This window comes from Engraulis encrasicolus, chromosome 1 (genome assembly GCF_034702125.1).
Source record: "Engraulis encrasicolus isolate BLACKSEA-1 chromosome 1, IST_EnEncr_1.0, whole genome shotgun sequence".
Taxonomy (NCBI): Eukaryota; Metazoa; Chordata; class Actinopteri; order Clupeiformes; family Engraulidae; genus Engraulis; species Engraulis encrasicolus.
The window spans coordinates 51087100-51103528 of NC_085857.1; the positions used below are offsets into that span (position 1 = coordinate 51087100).

A 16429-nucleotide genomic window follows, 5' to 3' on the forward strand; every position below is an offset into this window, starting at 1 on the left:
AATGCATGGAGAAAGAGGGAATGTTTTTCAATTGCATTGACTTGAATTTCTTCGCAATGCATGTCACTGAGTTGTTTGAAAACTTATACAATTTATAACAGCAACAAGATTGTTTAATACATAGCTGTTTTATTTTATGATCACTAACCACTGCTTCCTTTTGACATTCGAAATGTTAAACACTAAATGCCTTTCATCCTGTCCCACAAATCCTTCAAGAAATGGCATCGCCAAAGAAATACATTAAATTTGGAAATGCAGAAATCGATCAATATGGTAATTCCATTCAATTGATTCTGGTGAGTACAATCTACAATGTATTTTCTATTTTAGTTTTGCACAAATTGCCTTTTCATAAATAACCTTACACTTACAATATATTATTTTGTTGTAGTATCAACTTCAAGACCCCCAAGTGACAAAATCAGATCTTATTCCAGAGATCACAGAGCTTGGAAATAATTTGACTCTGAAATTACACCCCATGGCAGTGGAGATTAACACATTGAAACGAAAACTGCAAGCAAAAGACCAGCAAATGCACTACTTGCAGCTACATGCAAAACATTGCAGGTATTGGTGGATGAGGTATTGGGCGTCATGCCAGGTTATCATTCTTGTCATTGTTTTACATCAAACATATTTTGCAACACATCACTTTACAAATGCCAATATGGGTGTGCTATTCATATTGTGTGTATTCTTTAAGACCTCAATAGTGAATGCGGACATTTAATTCACACTTATGTAAAAAAGTGATTACTTAAGCACTCTTTTTTTAAATTTCAATGATGCATTCATAAACAAAACCCCTCTCCCTCAAATATTAGGCCCAGCACCAGAAACCAGGCCCAGCACCAGCACCAGGCCCAACCCCTGGTAAATTTATATATATATATATATATATATAATATAATATAATAATAATATATATATATATGTGTGTGTGTGTGTGTGTGTGTATGAATATATATATGCGAGCACAGCAAAATATACATATTCCAAATAAGTGAAATCTTTCTCTAATATTTTTCCATTATGTTTTATTTCATTCAGATCCTCCAGACACGGCGGGGGACAATTAGTTTAATTTTTCAGTTTGTTTTCTTAAATACTTTTTGTTATTGTTTTCACCTATTATTTTAGAATGTTTTTATTTATGTATATTAAACTTTTTTTTCACACACCTCAGCTGGCAGGTGCGTTGGAGATGGCCCATGAGTCACTCAGCCGACTTAGTTATTCATGTTTGTAAGATTTATTGATGTATATAAAAGAAAAAATTAAATGACTGATTTACAGTGCCCATGACTCCATATTGTGATCTCATCTGAAGTGAAATTGTCTCTCTTGTGTTCATCAAAGGGTTGCAAATGTTTTTCGCTGGTGTAGACACTTTTTAGCTTTCCATAATGTCAGATGGTCCCTTAGGTGCAGCCTTAAGTGCCACCTTCTTGGGGGCTGCACGTTTTCGAATGCCCTTTTATTATTTTCACAATACTGTCGCTGTTTGTGCGTCCCAGCTCCCAGTTGGCGTGAGAGGCCTGTATTACTGGAGCTGTCTTTAGTGTGTGTGTTTGTGTGAGCGTGCATGTGTGTGTGACATCATTACTGTGTGTGTGTGGATGTGTTTGTCAGTCTGTGTTTGTGTGTCTTTTGTTTGCTTTGCGTGTTGCTGCATTGTGCTGCTTCGCTTTTGTTGCATTTGTTTGTTTTGTTTGTTTGGCTTTACGTTCTTCCCAATTGTCCTTGTTAATTTTGGGTTTATTTCAGCAAGCAATCCAGCTCCAGTAGGTTAAAGTGGGACTAGCCCCTCTCCCCTCTAGCTCTCCTCCACCTGACTCCCATGTGGAGTGCTTAGGACTAGTTGAGCAGACTCTTTCTCTTCCTGTGTGCATTTCCCTTATTTGTAGTGAGTAGAATTGAAGTTTGCTGTGTATTGTCTTTAATTTGCTTTTCTTCCCTCTCTTGCAGTATTGTAGTGACTTGCGGTGTTGGGTGCACTGGTGGTGGCTTTCCTGTCTAGTCTGCCTTCTAAACCCTTTTCTTCTCCAGGTTATACTACAGGTGGTTGGTGAGTGTGAGGAGGAGTAGTCTATAGTGATCCCCTTGATTTTAGTAAATTGTCATTGTCATTGGTACCTAATGAAAACTATTTAAGAAGACATTAAATTAAACTTTTCTATTGACCTATTTATGAAATAAAGATTGTGAATTGCCTTGTGACTCCATTTTCCAAATTGTTGAATTGAGAAGAAAAATAAAAAGACATTGTATTTGTACACTTTTTGTCCTCATTCTTACAAACTTTTGCACATTCGAACCTGTGAAGCCTTTTGGGTCTGTGTTGTTGTCTTGGGGTAGCGCCCCCAAGTGGCGTAGTCGAGAAAAACAAGCAGCTTATCTGCCACTGCTTACATATGCAGCACAATGCCGTTATTTTCAAAAGAGAAAAGTATATTGACTGTGTGTATGTGCTCGTGTTTGTGATTTCAGGAAGCCACAAAAGATCTGAATATGAAGAACATGATTTCTCTGACGATGGACGGGCCAGCAGTGATCTGGAAGTTTGTGAACCTCCTCCAGCAGGAGCATGGGGAGCAACATGGGGGAATTTGACTCCACATTGTTGGCAGCTGCAGCCTACACACCTTGCACAACGCCTTCAAGGGAGGATTTGATGCGTGGCAAGTGCAGAAGGTCCTGAAGGCTCTACACTATCTGTTTCACATCGCCCCAGCTAGGAGAGAGGACTTCTCATCAGTGACCTCGACGGCAACATTTCCTTTACCCTTTTGTGGTCATCGTTGGTTGGAGAACTTGCCAGCTGTACAGAGAGCGTTGGACATTTGGCCCTCTGTCCAGAAGTTTGTCGACCAGGTTGGTGTAAACTTTCTGATTCCTGTATATTTTACGGCATTTTAGGAATTTATTATTGCTCATATTATTGCTATATGTATGCTATATTGCTATATCCGCCAGGAATGTGTGTATGCGGCAACCTCCAGAGCTGGTGTGTGAATGTGGGAAAGTGTATGTGTGTATGTGCATTTTGATAGCGCAGGTTGTATTGTATTGGTTGTGTTGTATATTATGACCTTATGGCTCATGCCTTTTTCTCGTCTTCTTTTTTAATCTATTTTTTATTAGGTGAATTCAGTTCAAGGTGCCAAACCCAGGAACGTCATCATATGACGCCCTGTCTGAAGCTTGTCAGGATCCCCTTCTTCAGGCGAAGCTCCACTTTTTCATGGCACTGTCCAGAACTTTCCAACCCTTCCTGGAGAAATATCAGACCGATTCTCCAATGATGCATTTTCTTGGGAAAGATCTGGAGGATTTGATCAGCGTAATTTTATATTGTTAAAAAGAAAAATACTCAACACAATTGAATGGCCATGTCACAACTGGTTTAACTTAAATGTTTTCTTTACAGTTTCTTCTAAAGCGCTTCATGAAGCGGGATGCACTGCCCACTTCTCCATACAAGCTGGCCAGAGTGGATGTCACTGACCGAACATTTTGGCACAGTCCAAAAGATGTCGACATAGGCATGGGTGCAGTGGTGGCCCTCAAGGTAGGGCGTCCAGTGTATCATATATTACATACATGTATACATTCACTATTACATAAGTGCATACATTAACCATTCCCAGATATTCACTAATACTCATCACATTTCTCTGAAGATGTCAGGCTAATGGAGAATGTATACCTTTGTGTAGAATTTCACACACATGCTGTTGGTAAAATCTTTACTTCTGTTCATGCTAACTTGCTGCTGAACATTTTAATTTCTGAAGATTTAATGAAACTTTTTTTCTTTGTTAGGAGCTCACAAAAGCAGGCTCTGCAAGTGACCTCAGGGTACTGCAGTTCAATACTGACTGCTTGCATGCACTGTCAGCCATATGTAAGAAGATCATTGACAAGTGCCCATTGAAGTATGCCACTGTCCAGAACATGACTTGCTTGGACCCAGCCAAAATGTGCAGCAATCCTGAAGACAGTCTCCGTAAAATGAAAGCCCTCATTCAGATGTTCGTTCAAGACAAACAACTGCCTGGCGGGATATCTGCTGGTAAATAATGGAAATAAGAATAGAATAGAAATGGACTGTTATCGTAATGACCCCTGTTATTTCTGACAGTGGGGCAGCTAAGTTAAGTAATTATTTTTGTTTTCTTTCAGGTGATATCGTTGCGCAACAGTTTGAGAAGTTCCTGTTCAACGAGGCCAAAGCTGAGCAGTTCATGTCATTTCGGCCCTCTGAGGACTCCAGAGTTGATGTCTTCCTGTGCCAGCATCTCCAGCCCTCTCCGGAACTGTGGTCATTCTGCCGATCCCTTCTTCTCTTGTCCCATGGACAGGCAGCAGTTGAGAGGGGTTTCTCTGTGAATAAGGAAGTGGAAGCCTGCAACATGTCGGAGGACACTGTAATTGCTCAGAGGCTTATATGTGATCACGTTAGGGTTTGTGGGGGGGTGCTTAAAGTGCCTCTAACTAGAGATGGGATTTATGGCTCTTTGACGGGATCCGGATCTTAGTGGCTTGTTCCTTTCAAAGAGCTGTTCAAAAAACTGTCTCTTTTGGCTCTTTTTAAATTATTTATTCAGTGTTAAGAATGTAATATTTTGACTCCACCTCAAGGTAATTTTGTCCAAACAACAACTGATTATTCTCCTGCCTCTAAAGACCATTTTTGCCTCTCTTTGAGGCAAACAATTGTGTTTTTTCCCAAATTTAATTACTCTGGTCGAGGTCACGTGCTTAAAATGAATGAAAAATGAACGAAATAACGATCGAGTGGCTCCCCCAGCTGTGATCCGGTTCCCATCGTTCATTTCAGGGAGCCGTTCAAAAGAACCGGCTCGTTCATGAACGACACACCTCTACCTCTAACAAAAGAGCTAATTGCGTACTGCGCTTCAGCACGTACCCGCTACCGACAGCACTTGGAGGATGAAAGGAAGAAAAGGGAATCGGAGGGACATTCCAAGAAGAGGTTCATCTGACCTTGAAGAATTTCGGAAAAAAGAGTGTGCATTGAGGAGGTGTGCAAATTACTAGAGCGTGATGCAGACCGGTTGGCAGAGCAGGCTGAAAATGCGGCAGGAACAAAAATGGCCACCCTCATAACGAAATCAAACATGTTGAGAAGAAGGGCCAAAGAAAAATGTGATGAGTTGAGGAAGACTAATGAAGAGATTGAGGCCAAAGTTGTGGAACTTAAGAAGACCTAGATTTGCACTACAATGTTCCTTGTCATGGAACTAAAACCTAACTATGTTATGCACTGAAAAATAATGTTCTTTGCACAGCTGAACTCTTGAGGTTCTTGCACTTAAATGTTCTTTGCACAGCTGAACTCTTCAGGTTCTTGCACTTAAATGTTCTTTGCACTGCTGAACTGTTGAGGTTCTTGGTAGTTCTTTCATTTTTTTGGTTTTTCATGTTAAATGTTCATTGCTGTGATCCACTTTTCCCAAATGAGTGTATAATTAATAACTTAGAAGACATGTGAAAAGATAATAAAAGAAAAACTTACATCAGACATACATATGTCATATCTTTATTTTTTTGGTCCCGCAACCATGGAATTAAATTCTGTCCTTGAGGTATTAAAAAAAGGTATGAAAAAGCATTACATTTGAACTGGAAAAATACACAGATACCCTGAATCAAGTAGATGAGGTGAAACTGTCGTGAATACGCACCCGGATATCCGGAGGACTCACTTCCGGCAGCGACTCACATTGGGTTGCTACAATCCTCAACTCTCTTAGGAGCTCCACCCCCTCAACGACGGGGGGCAACAGCCATTCCATCAGTATTTTATTGCCATTCCGAGCCTTTTAAACATTGTTACAAATACTTAAAGGCATGTGAACAACGTTCTAACTCTACTGACATTTGTAACAATGTTGCTACACGAGTGGAAAGTGGAAAGTGACAGCGCAATTTACAGGATTAGTGAACAATGGTCAAACAACGGTCCAAATGCCCTTTAAGGTAGGGTCTGAGATCTTTGAAAAACAGTTCCTGCAAGCTGGAAAAATGGTTCCTACAATAAAACTTCAATGTCGGAATGGCGGTATGTAACCCTCAACGACCACCCCGACTGCCTCTGGCTCCTGTGTGTCATCGGTATCTTCCTTAAGCACCACGTAGGTGCCCATGGTGGTCTGGGCAATCTTCCTCTGTGCTTCTTCACCATTGTAGTCCTGAAAAAGATAAAACGGAGAAATTGATTATTGAATTCTACTCTTTTACTGAAAACAGTTCACTGTGTCCATCTGTCCTGAGATAACTCCAGTGTTGCCAATTTAGCGACATTTTGCCGTCCCTGGCGACTAAAATCCACATCTAGCGACTTTTTGGTGCATCTGGCGACTTTTTAAAACATTCATTTTCAATGACAAAATCATTCATTTTCAACAGAATTATAACTCTACGCCGCCAAGCGTTTTCCATGGTTAACACATTGACTACTAGCCTGGGAACTCCCATACTGTCTTTAGTTCTACACAATCGTTTCGATCTGAAAGACTAATCTCACTTGTGATTAGGTCTGGTGTTGACCAGGCAAATTGACTACCAGGTGTTTTTTGAAATCTTAGCCCAAGACTCCCAGCCAGTTTCATCATTTTGTTGTCATTTTCTAACAGCCACCGACTATTTTGTCTTAGACCTACAGACACCTGTTAGAGCTTGTTCAAAAGCTTTCTACTGTTTTTTTTTTTTTACGGCACCCTTCTATCTTTTCCATTCCGAAGTTATTCTTCTTTAAGCGGCAGCTACTTTAGCGAAAAATGCCACTTTTCCTCATTAGAACTGAGAAAAAGGCTTTTTTGTCACGGATGCGCTCTTTGACTCTCCGAGTTTAAATTGAGGATCTAAATATATTTTCATGCCCCAAAGAGAAGACCAGTCGCCTCCAAGTTAACTATTTTCATGAAAAAACACCTGGATCACTTCTGTTTACTGCTAATATTATCACTGGAAGAGCTAGTCACTAGTGTATCCTGATGGACATGTCAGCCATTCAATAGCAAAAAGTAGATGCGCCGAAGTACACTCACCAATGTCAGTTTCTGCTGCTGTGTTGTGCTTTTTTTTCCCTTCCCAACTCCTTATCCTTCTGTAGGCCTGTGTTTACGATAAGCTAGCAAAGCCCTGACAGGAAGCTAGGTATGTTTTGATTACCCAGGCTCCTTGATGTGACGTGAACAGGAAGTGTGCATGATTTCATTCGCTGTAATAACACTCAAAAATACTGCATTGTGATAAGTTGCACAGATGAAATATCCAAATAATGACTTTGTAGGAGTTTTGACTGTAGGTGTTTTCATGATCTATGTGAGTTCTGTTCATCACATAATTATGGAAATCACACAGAACGCGCGCATGGGAAGTATTAACAGGTTTTCCCGTGGTTTGGTAGTCAGTGGCTACGGTTACATGATGTTTTTAAGTCCGATTTAATAAATGAGATTTAAATAGATCGGATTAAGAGTTATTTTGCGACGTGTATACATGGCACTTTCACTTAAATGCGATTAAACGTCTGGGGAAAATAAAGCATTGCGATTGGACTGAGGACGCACGTGCTGAGTGAGCCAAATAAGGTGTAGGGGCGTGGTCGCAAAACCTCCGGGGAACTCTGTTTACTACTGGGACAGAAGCTAATCTTCAGCCCGAAAATGAATTCCCTCAGTGGACTCAAGGCTGGAGGAATTCCCTTTGGGTCTGGTTCTTTCAAATGCTAGTTAGCACCCACCTAGCTTAGAAAAAGGAACTGGTGAAAGGGTGATGTGGAGTAACTTTGGTGTGCTTCATTACTTCGTGGGGCACTTTTACATCAATATATGGACGCCACAACATTTAAAGTCGCTTAAGGACTTTAAATTAAGCAAAACTTTCACGTGAAAGTCAACAGGAAATGCCGCCATTTTTTTCTCACTGGCAAAGAGCACGGGCTCTTGGCGCCATCGTGTGGTCAATGAGCATGCGTGGAACGACTGGATTTATTGTAATTCTGAATAAAAGGTTACATGACAGAGGAACGTGTTTAATCGGATTTAAAAGAGGAATAAACCACCCACTTTAATCGGACTTAAGTTTAAATCAAAATAAACTTAAATCCTGTTCGGTAAGTGTTTACATGATATTTTTAGAGTGGAATTAAGTTTTAATCAGATTTAAAGTGAGTTAAATCGGACTTAAGTGTCTCATGTAAACGCATAGAATGTGTTAAGCAGGGCTGCAGATTAGCTCTGATCTCCTAACAGTGGCTAGACTGCCCTTTTGTACTGGGAACGAAGGCGTGTGGGCACATTTTCTAGAGATCAGCATGTCATGCGTGACGCTGTGATGCCATACATAACGTCACAACGTTATCTAGCGATTTTTCAGCGAACCAACAGCGACTTTGGCTGATTTTTTTTTTTTTTTTTGCAATACTGGATGAGCCGACCCTGCCTCTGGTCTACATGAATGACCTCAGAGCCAAGTTGTTCCATGTGCTCCTCATTTATAAACACCTGAGTGACTACATAAATGCCACAAGTGCAGTTACAAAAAAGTAAACATGACTTTTCTATCTAGATCAAAGGCATGGTCACACCTGGAGCACTTCACCATTGACAGATATCTTCAATCCAATATTTTCCTTTCGCCGGGCCTCTCGTCAATAGAACCAATGTAAAAGTGGAGAGATCAATGTGTCGAAAGTGCTCCAAAGAGGTTACTACGCCTTTCAATATAGTGCCAAATTCTTCCATCTAGTTAGAAAACAGAGACTTTTCTCTTTTAATCCCGTCACGCAAGCTTGTCTAAACACGGAACACAAGTTGCAGGAAGAAAGATGCATGCTTACTGGCGGCACCTCCCGTTATTACCAGGGGGTGTTAACTCACGGAACTTGCTAGTAGCCACAACTGGCTAACCCTAACCACGGGACGGGGTCAGCCCAATGTTCCCACGGCCCATTGGTCCCACATTGCTAAGACTTTTGCGTTTTTTCAAAATTAGGCCCAATGGTCCCACAGCCCATTGGTCCCACAGCCCATTGGTCCCACATCACTAAGATTTTTTAATTTAATTTTAGGTCCGTTGGTCCCACAGTCCATTGGTCCCACAGTCCATTGGTCCCACATCACAAACACTTCAATGGGCTGTGGGACCAAGGGACCCACTAGTTTGACGCCCTCTCGGTACTTCACATGGTAATCAAACATTTCAAACAAGCAATTTAAGGTTAGGTTTAGGGTTAAGGTTAGGGTTAGGTTTAAGGTAAGGGTTAGGGTTAGGTTTAGGGTTAAGGTTAGGGTTAGGGTTTAGGTTTAGGGTCGTATGACGTAAGCGGTAAGTACCGAAAGGGCGTCGAATTAGTGAGTCCCGTGGGACCAATGGGCCTAAAAATTCAAATAAAAAAGCAATGTGGGACCAATGGGCTGTGGGACCAATGGACTGTGGGACCAATGGGCCTAAATAATGAAAAAAAAGTCTTAGTGACGTGGGACCAATGGGCTGTGGGACCAATGGGCCGTGGGACCAGTGGGCTGTGGGACCAATGGGGCGTGGGAACAATGGTACGCTCGCCCACGGGACAGTGCAAAATGAATGGGTGTCAATGGAGTTTTTTACCATTATAATTTTTGTGATTTTTTATATTTTTTTGTCCTGAAATATTAATATTAAGTTCGAAGCTAGAAATAATAAGACCCCATTTGAGTAGCGTTTCGATTATTTTGCGCCACTAGATTATTATATACTGGGTCACAAAGCTCAATTTTTATGGGTCCAAACCCATAAACATTAGCACGATGCTAGCGAGTACAGGTTGAAATCTTCTAACCTGCTGTAAAACTACACACCTGAACGATTTGTCAATACAGCCTATTGTTAAACAACAGTCATAGTGCTTACCAGGAATGTTTTGTTGATAATATTTGTGACTGGAAATGGCAGTAGCAATGTATTTAGCATGGGTTCCCCTTTCCATTCCATACATTTTCCCACATTGAAGGACTAGCCTACGCTTGTTACTGCAGTATGCATGCAAAGCTAACTGGCTACAATGGGAACCAATGAGACTGAGCCTTCTCCCTGTGTTCTAATTTCTCTGTTATTACCAACTACTCTGAAGAGTAACACTGTGAGTGCGTTACAATATGCAGCCTTGCCTCCTCCACTTGTGCTTGTTTCCTCATACCAGGAAGTAATATGTCATGATGCCATCACTGACAACAGCGTTATATTTCAATCCCTACTAACAATTTTTAGTTCTACGAAGGTTCCTGGAACACAAGCCCTTGGTTCCAGTTTAGTTCTGGGTACATCCCCAGAGAGTCATTTTTGGTTATTTTTCCATTCTCACTTGGTTGGCAGGAAAGTTTAATTTTCGTTCCTAGAATGTTATATGTGTAGTTCCCATTCCGTTCCCTTATTGTTCTCTCACCGTCACTTTATTCCTGTTCATGTCATGTTTGTTCCTTTGCCGTTCCCATATGGTTCCCTTAACCTTGTTGGTTGCATATTTGGTTCCTTAAACATGCTCCTGATGTTCCCCCAACCTTGTTTATTATTGTGAATGTGTTTTGGTCCTGCCCCACTATCTCTCACCATAGTTGAGGTACCCTGATCATGGTACTTAAGGACCTCCCATCCTCCACCATCACTGAAACACCCTGCGCCTGGCATCAGTGTGGCACAATGCTGTCTTAGAATGATGATTAAAGTTGCTGAAAACACGTATGATGTCTATATTTTATACATCGGTATATGCCATACTGTACCACAATGTGGGAGAACTATCAGCTGAGCATATATGAACACAATCTAGTGGGGATTAATACCAAATGTTTTCCTTAATGAAGTTTAAAGATAATCATACCATCTACATCAAGTGCACAATGGCGCAAGCAATGTAACATGTGCTGTTACTGACTAGCTCACAAAGCAAGGCACAAGATGTAGCTAACAAATGCCATAAGCCAAAAGCGCTATTAGCTTGCTTGCAAAGCAGTTAAACAAGCGCTATGCTGTGCCATGCTGACCAGCCAGCAGGCAGGCAGGCAAATAACTAAAGCACTCTGACAGCAGGTTTATATACAGGCTCAAGAGTACCATGTGACCAGATTGATTAGGAGTTTTTCAGGTGCAAGCAATTGAATCATGATATACCAGCCCTAAGTAATTAGGTTTGGCCAGGCGCTGATGGACAGATTGGTTGTGAAGGGCCTGCTTGTTACCGGCAAAGGTGTAACAAGTTCTCAAGTTATTTCTTTCACTCACCACATCTTTTGTGTGATGTTGTCTGCACAGCCAAACCTTAGATCAACCCAACCAAGTTGAGTTAAATGAATGAAATGGAATAAAAAAAATAGATTGTGTACATGATTAAATCTGGAGGAAATACTGTTACTAATATGTAGATTGTAGACGTATATGATTTAATCGGGTGGACAGTCATCATTGCTTATGCTCTGAACAACACAGTATAAACAAAGTTGGGGGAACATCAGGAGCACGTCTAGGGAACCAGACGTGACCAGACCTATAATGTAACCATCAAGGTTATGGGAACCATATGGGAACGATGAGGGAACAAACATGAAAAGCAATAAAGGTACGGTGAGAGAACGGCGAGGGAATGGAATGGGAACCACACTTATATCGTTCTGGGAACTTAAATTAAACTTTCCTGGCAACCCAGTGAGAACCAAAACAGAACCAAAAATTACGTATCCGAAATGTATCCAGAACCGAACCGGAACCAATGGCTGCTTGGTTTTTACTGTAACCAAAGGGAACGTTTCTAAGTGGTAAATTTTGGTTTGGTAATAACCCCAACCTTTAGAGAACCAAAAGTCAAACGTTCTCTTTACGTTCTGTGTTACTAGGGATATCTTGCAAAAGCTCAATTGTAGAGTCTTTTTCTCATTTGCAATTGGGATGGTGAATGAAAAACAGTCCCTCAAAAGTTGTTGTGGCTAGGCTGACAGCTGGGGCCAGGAGACGGGGCGAGGAGACAAGCGCAAGTGGAGGAGGCAAGGCCGCATATTGTAACGCACTCTGTGCAACACAAACACGGCAAGACAAAAATGAGGTTTAACAATAATATTAATTTATATTAGGCCTAAATATCTTTAAAAATTCGCCGGAAAACCTAAAACCTAAAACCCCAGTCCTGGTATCCACCCACCCCCAAATGGCGCAAGCCCCTAAACGTCCATAGTTCAGCGTGTTGGGCGAGACAGCAATGTTCATGGGCATCTTCCGGATCAGCGGCAGGATCTTTCCAGCAGGCGGCTGGGGAGACAGGAAGAGGAGAGTGACGAATACTTGCTCGACATGCTCAATTTTAAATACTGTAGACTTCCAAAGTGTACAGGCACATCTGAAATCGGGAGCGTACCTATGTTCCCACAGCCCATTGGTCCCACAGCCCATTGGTCCCACGGCCCACTGGTCCCACAGCCCATTGGTCCCACAACCCATTGGTCCCACAGCCCATTGGTCCCACGTCACTAAGACTTTTTTTTCATTATTTAGGCCCATTGGTCCCACAGTCCATTGTTCCCACAGCCCATTGGTCCCACATTGCTTTTTTATTTGAATTTTTAGGCCCATTGGTCCCACAGGACTCACTAGTTCGACGCCCTTTCGGTACTTACCGCTTACGTCATACGACCCTAAACCTAACCTTAACCCTGATCCTAACCCAAACCCTAACCCTAACGCTAAACCCAACCCTAACCTTAAATCACTTGTTTGAAATGTTTGATTACCATGTGAAGTACAGAGAGGGCGTCAAACTAGTGGGTCCCTTGGTCCCACAGCCCATTGAACTGTTTGTGATGTGGGACCAATGGACTGTGGGACCAACGGACCTAAAATTAAATTAAAAAATCTTAGTGATGTGGGACCAATGGGCTGTGGGACCATTGGGCCTAATTTTGAAAAAACGCAAAAGTCTTAGCAATGTGGGACCAATGGGCTGTGGGATCAATGGGCCGTGGGAACATTGGGCTGACCCCCTGAAATCGCTAGTTATTTAATCAAACCACTGCAATCAGTACACATGACGATATAGGGTGCAAGCACAGCACTGCAAACGACACGTGTGTCGCGTTTCACATGGATGGGGCTGTGTAGTAAGGGGAAGTAAAGTCTGTTCATAACATTAGTAGGAGAAAGAGTGAGAGTGGGAGACACAAACAGCGTACGTGGAGCAGGCTAGGGCTTTTGACGCATGAGCACCAGGCAGACACTTTTCTTCGGGGGCAATGCGCGTCCTGCACTCCCCTGTCGTTCTCCGAAGTATTCTCCTCCCCAGCTCTGGTCGCAGAGTCCCACATCAGGCACAATGCCAGTCCGTTGAGCTGCCGGGCAATCGGAACATGTGCACGTCCATAGGACCATCGGTGTCTCATCCAGCCTCGCCCCTCCGGTTACTGGTAATGGCGTCGCCCCTGCCGCTGCACCTGCTCTTCCGGCGGACACGTCGCCCCTCTGGCCACTCTCTCTCACTGTTTTGTCTTCCTCCGGTGCTCCTGTCTGACTTGGTTTCATGCCATATCAACACTCCTCCTTTTCATTACCAATCACATCTCACACCCACCCTGTTCCTCACCTGCAATCGTTTGTTTCAATTAACTATCCTGGACAACCTCTTAGCGCCTGTATGAAAAGGTCCTCTCCATCTTTTGTTTAATCACAGCCTTGTTTTGTGACTTCAGTTAAAGATATCCTATGCAACTTTGACATAAACACACAGATATAAACATCTTTATAGCGGCCTCAAGTGGTTCTGCCGAAAATGTACATTGAACTAAATGAGACAGACATTGGCTTCGAGATGATGTGTGAATTACATTTCTTCGTCTTCTGCAATTAGCCAGATTCCCTTCCTTGCATTCAGCTCTCTCCACTTCTAAGGGGCTTTATCATAGGCTACGTGCGATTCTCCCACTTGCAGTTGTTTGAAGTGAAGACGAAGCAGCGAACTCATAAGCAATCATGTTTGCACTTCCTTCAGATGGATATTATTTGATCCACTTGTTCCCGGCAGATATCCCCGTCTTTATTTCACATTTCCAGTAACTATATGTTACCTGTACATTAGAAGAATTATGAAAAAAAAGCTATTGCTTATTTTGTTGTCATAATAAAGATTTCGAAGTCGAGGTGACAAGACGCATTTTTATCTTGTGTGGTGTTGAAAGTGAAAGTGGACATCCATAAGCCGGCTAGAGATCACGTTTTGTCTCCTCTTGATCGGCAACAACATATATTTTTAGCCTCGCTCGACTGATTGTGTCCTTTGACATCAAGTAAAATGTGCAACATCAGATTTCAACTCGTATACATTTGTGTAGCTTTGTAAACTAAACGAAGTGGCGTGGGCTTTGAGAATGCTGATGCATAAATCCCAGTGCAGTGAATGAATGACAAAATCCATATCTTGCTCTTGGCGTTCGGCTCTCTCCGGTTTGAAGCCCTTTTCCAATGTTCACACAAGCGATTTATTTGCCTGTCCAAACCTTTCATCTCAATTAGCTCGTGATTTATTTGCAGTCCCATTCGTTGTTTTCGCTGCATGCCAGCGTGATATTTTACAATCAGCTAGCCAGTAGCCAGCTTTCAGCGAGCTGCTGCTGCTTAGTTAGCAAACGAAGGGGAATGGGTCTCGTTCCGCTCATACAGCATAGAAATCTAGACGCCCCTAGCGGCTGCAAATTCCACAACAACAAAAGGCGCGGCGCCGCCAGGCAAAACTGCAAGTGCTGTTTCGGAGCAGGAGCACTAGGCGGTGATGGAAATATTGCCATTTTCGCCATAACGGGTCAGTCAAGCAAAACCTTGAGTTCCAAGCCATTTCATGACTATGAAAAAGTTGCATAGTGTTTCTTTAAGAGGGCCACCCTTTCTTCTTCTAGGCTCTCTGCCGTTTCACCACTTGACATGGATGGGAAGATGTTCACCTCAGCTGTTTGATGTTTTAATGTTTGCAGCTGCCCTCTCTTGACCGCTGCGCTTGTTCTTCAAGGAGTTAACAGTGATTTCAGACACCCTAATCCTGGAAAGCTTTGTACGATAATTGCCAACATTTGTCCTCAAATAAAGCTTCCATCCTTCATGACCAGCATGACTTCCCCTTTGCTGCAAGCCTGGATGTTCATGCACCAAGACTTCTGCAACCTCCTTGATTTTTGAATCACTGGATTAGGCAGTGTATTTGAATCTCTTCAGCCATGGCTTTAAGTATATCTAATCTGAGCTTTGGTGGAGGAGCAAGAAGGGTACCATTGGCCCTGAATTCTGCATTTGCCGCCTCCAGCTGAACTTCAGCGCAATGGGAAAACCGGGGGACAATACAGAGCGAAGGCCAAGACGCTCTTGGATGTGGAGTTGGATCTAAGATGATGGTGTCTGTACGGCCACGGGAATGGTCAGTGGAAAAACTTGGAGAACTGTAAGAACTCTCTGGAGATGTACTGGGGTGTACAGGTGTGTGATGCAAGGTGTTGGGATGATTTGACTGCGGTGGCTAATCTCAGCAGGTGACCAAAAAAAACACTTTTAACGTGGCTTTATGATGGATTTCACTAATTGTGGTCAAGTTCATATATTCATTTGCATGGCTTTATCGTGGATATGCATTTTCAAGGTCTGGATCTCTATATTGGAGCCTGATCTGCTGAGAGACCAAAGACTGTCTTAACTTTAGCAACTAGCTACTCAACAGAATTCGGCAGCCCCAATGCAAGTGTTAATTTCATCTTCATGGAAGAATATCCTCACCCATATGAAAAAGAATTATATGATTCATATACTGCAAACATGCATGTTCCTTACATGAAATCGTATAGAAAAAATGTGCCAGATTTGCAAGAGTCACTTATGCGTTTTCTAATATATGTCTATCATGATAGTCGATTATGGCCCCTTTTCGAAAAAAAATACTATATGGAACTTATATGCATGCCGTATAACATGACTGCATGCAGTATAAATTCTTATAAGAGTTTGACATGCCAACAATGCATAATACTATATTATATTGACTAAAACATAGGAGAAAACTACTATATTCCTATAGAAATAATGCACGTTTTATGTTAAAATCATATTGAAGTCTTATTCAATTTACGTATTGTAGCGAAGGGGAGTAGAGTTGCCCAGCTGGGACTTGAACCCAGACCTTCTGGGGTAGTAAACCGGGGCTCTGACCGCTAGGCTCGTTGGCATGTTAGTCAGAACACACCCACAACCCTAGTGATGGTCACTCCATCACACTGCCTTTCCCTTCATGGTGTCCCTCACGCAACTGCCCATCATGCTTCTCCCATCCAGAGTGCCCCATCATCAATGCTTCACCTATGACTGAGGTCTCTCACACGGGGGTCACCAATCATGGGGG

At 42.3% G+C, this 16429-nt stretch overlaps 1 protein-coding gene across 1 annotated transcript; it reads left to right on the top strand.

The window, feature by feature from the left end:
* The first annotated feature begins 221 nt into the window (after positions 1 to 221).
* On the top strand, positions 222 to 5519 carry LOC134458088 (uncharacterized). Its single transcript, XM_063210205.1, is given in 6 exon segments — positions 222 to 276; positions 2497 to 2567; positions 3437 to 3577; positions 3832 to 4081; positions 4192 to 4494; positions 4894 to 5519. Coding segments are annotated over 6 exon segments (1170 nt in total). The 3' UTR covers positions 5244 to 5519.
* Positions 5520 to 16429: the final 10910 nt, after the last annotated feature.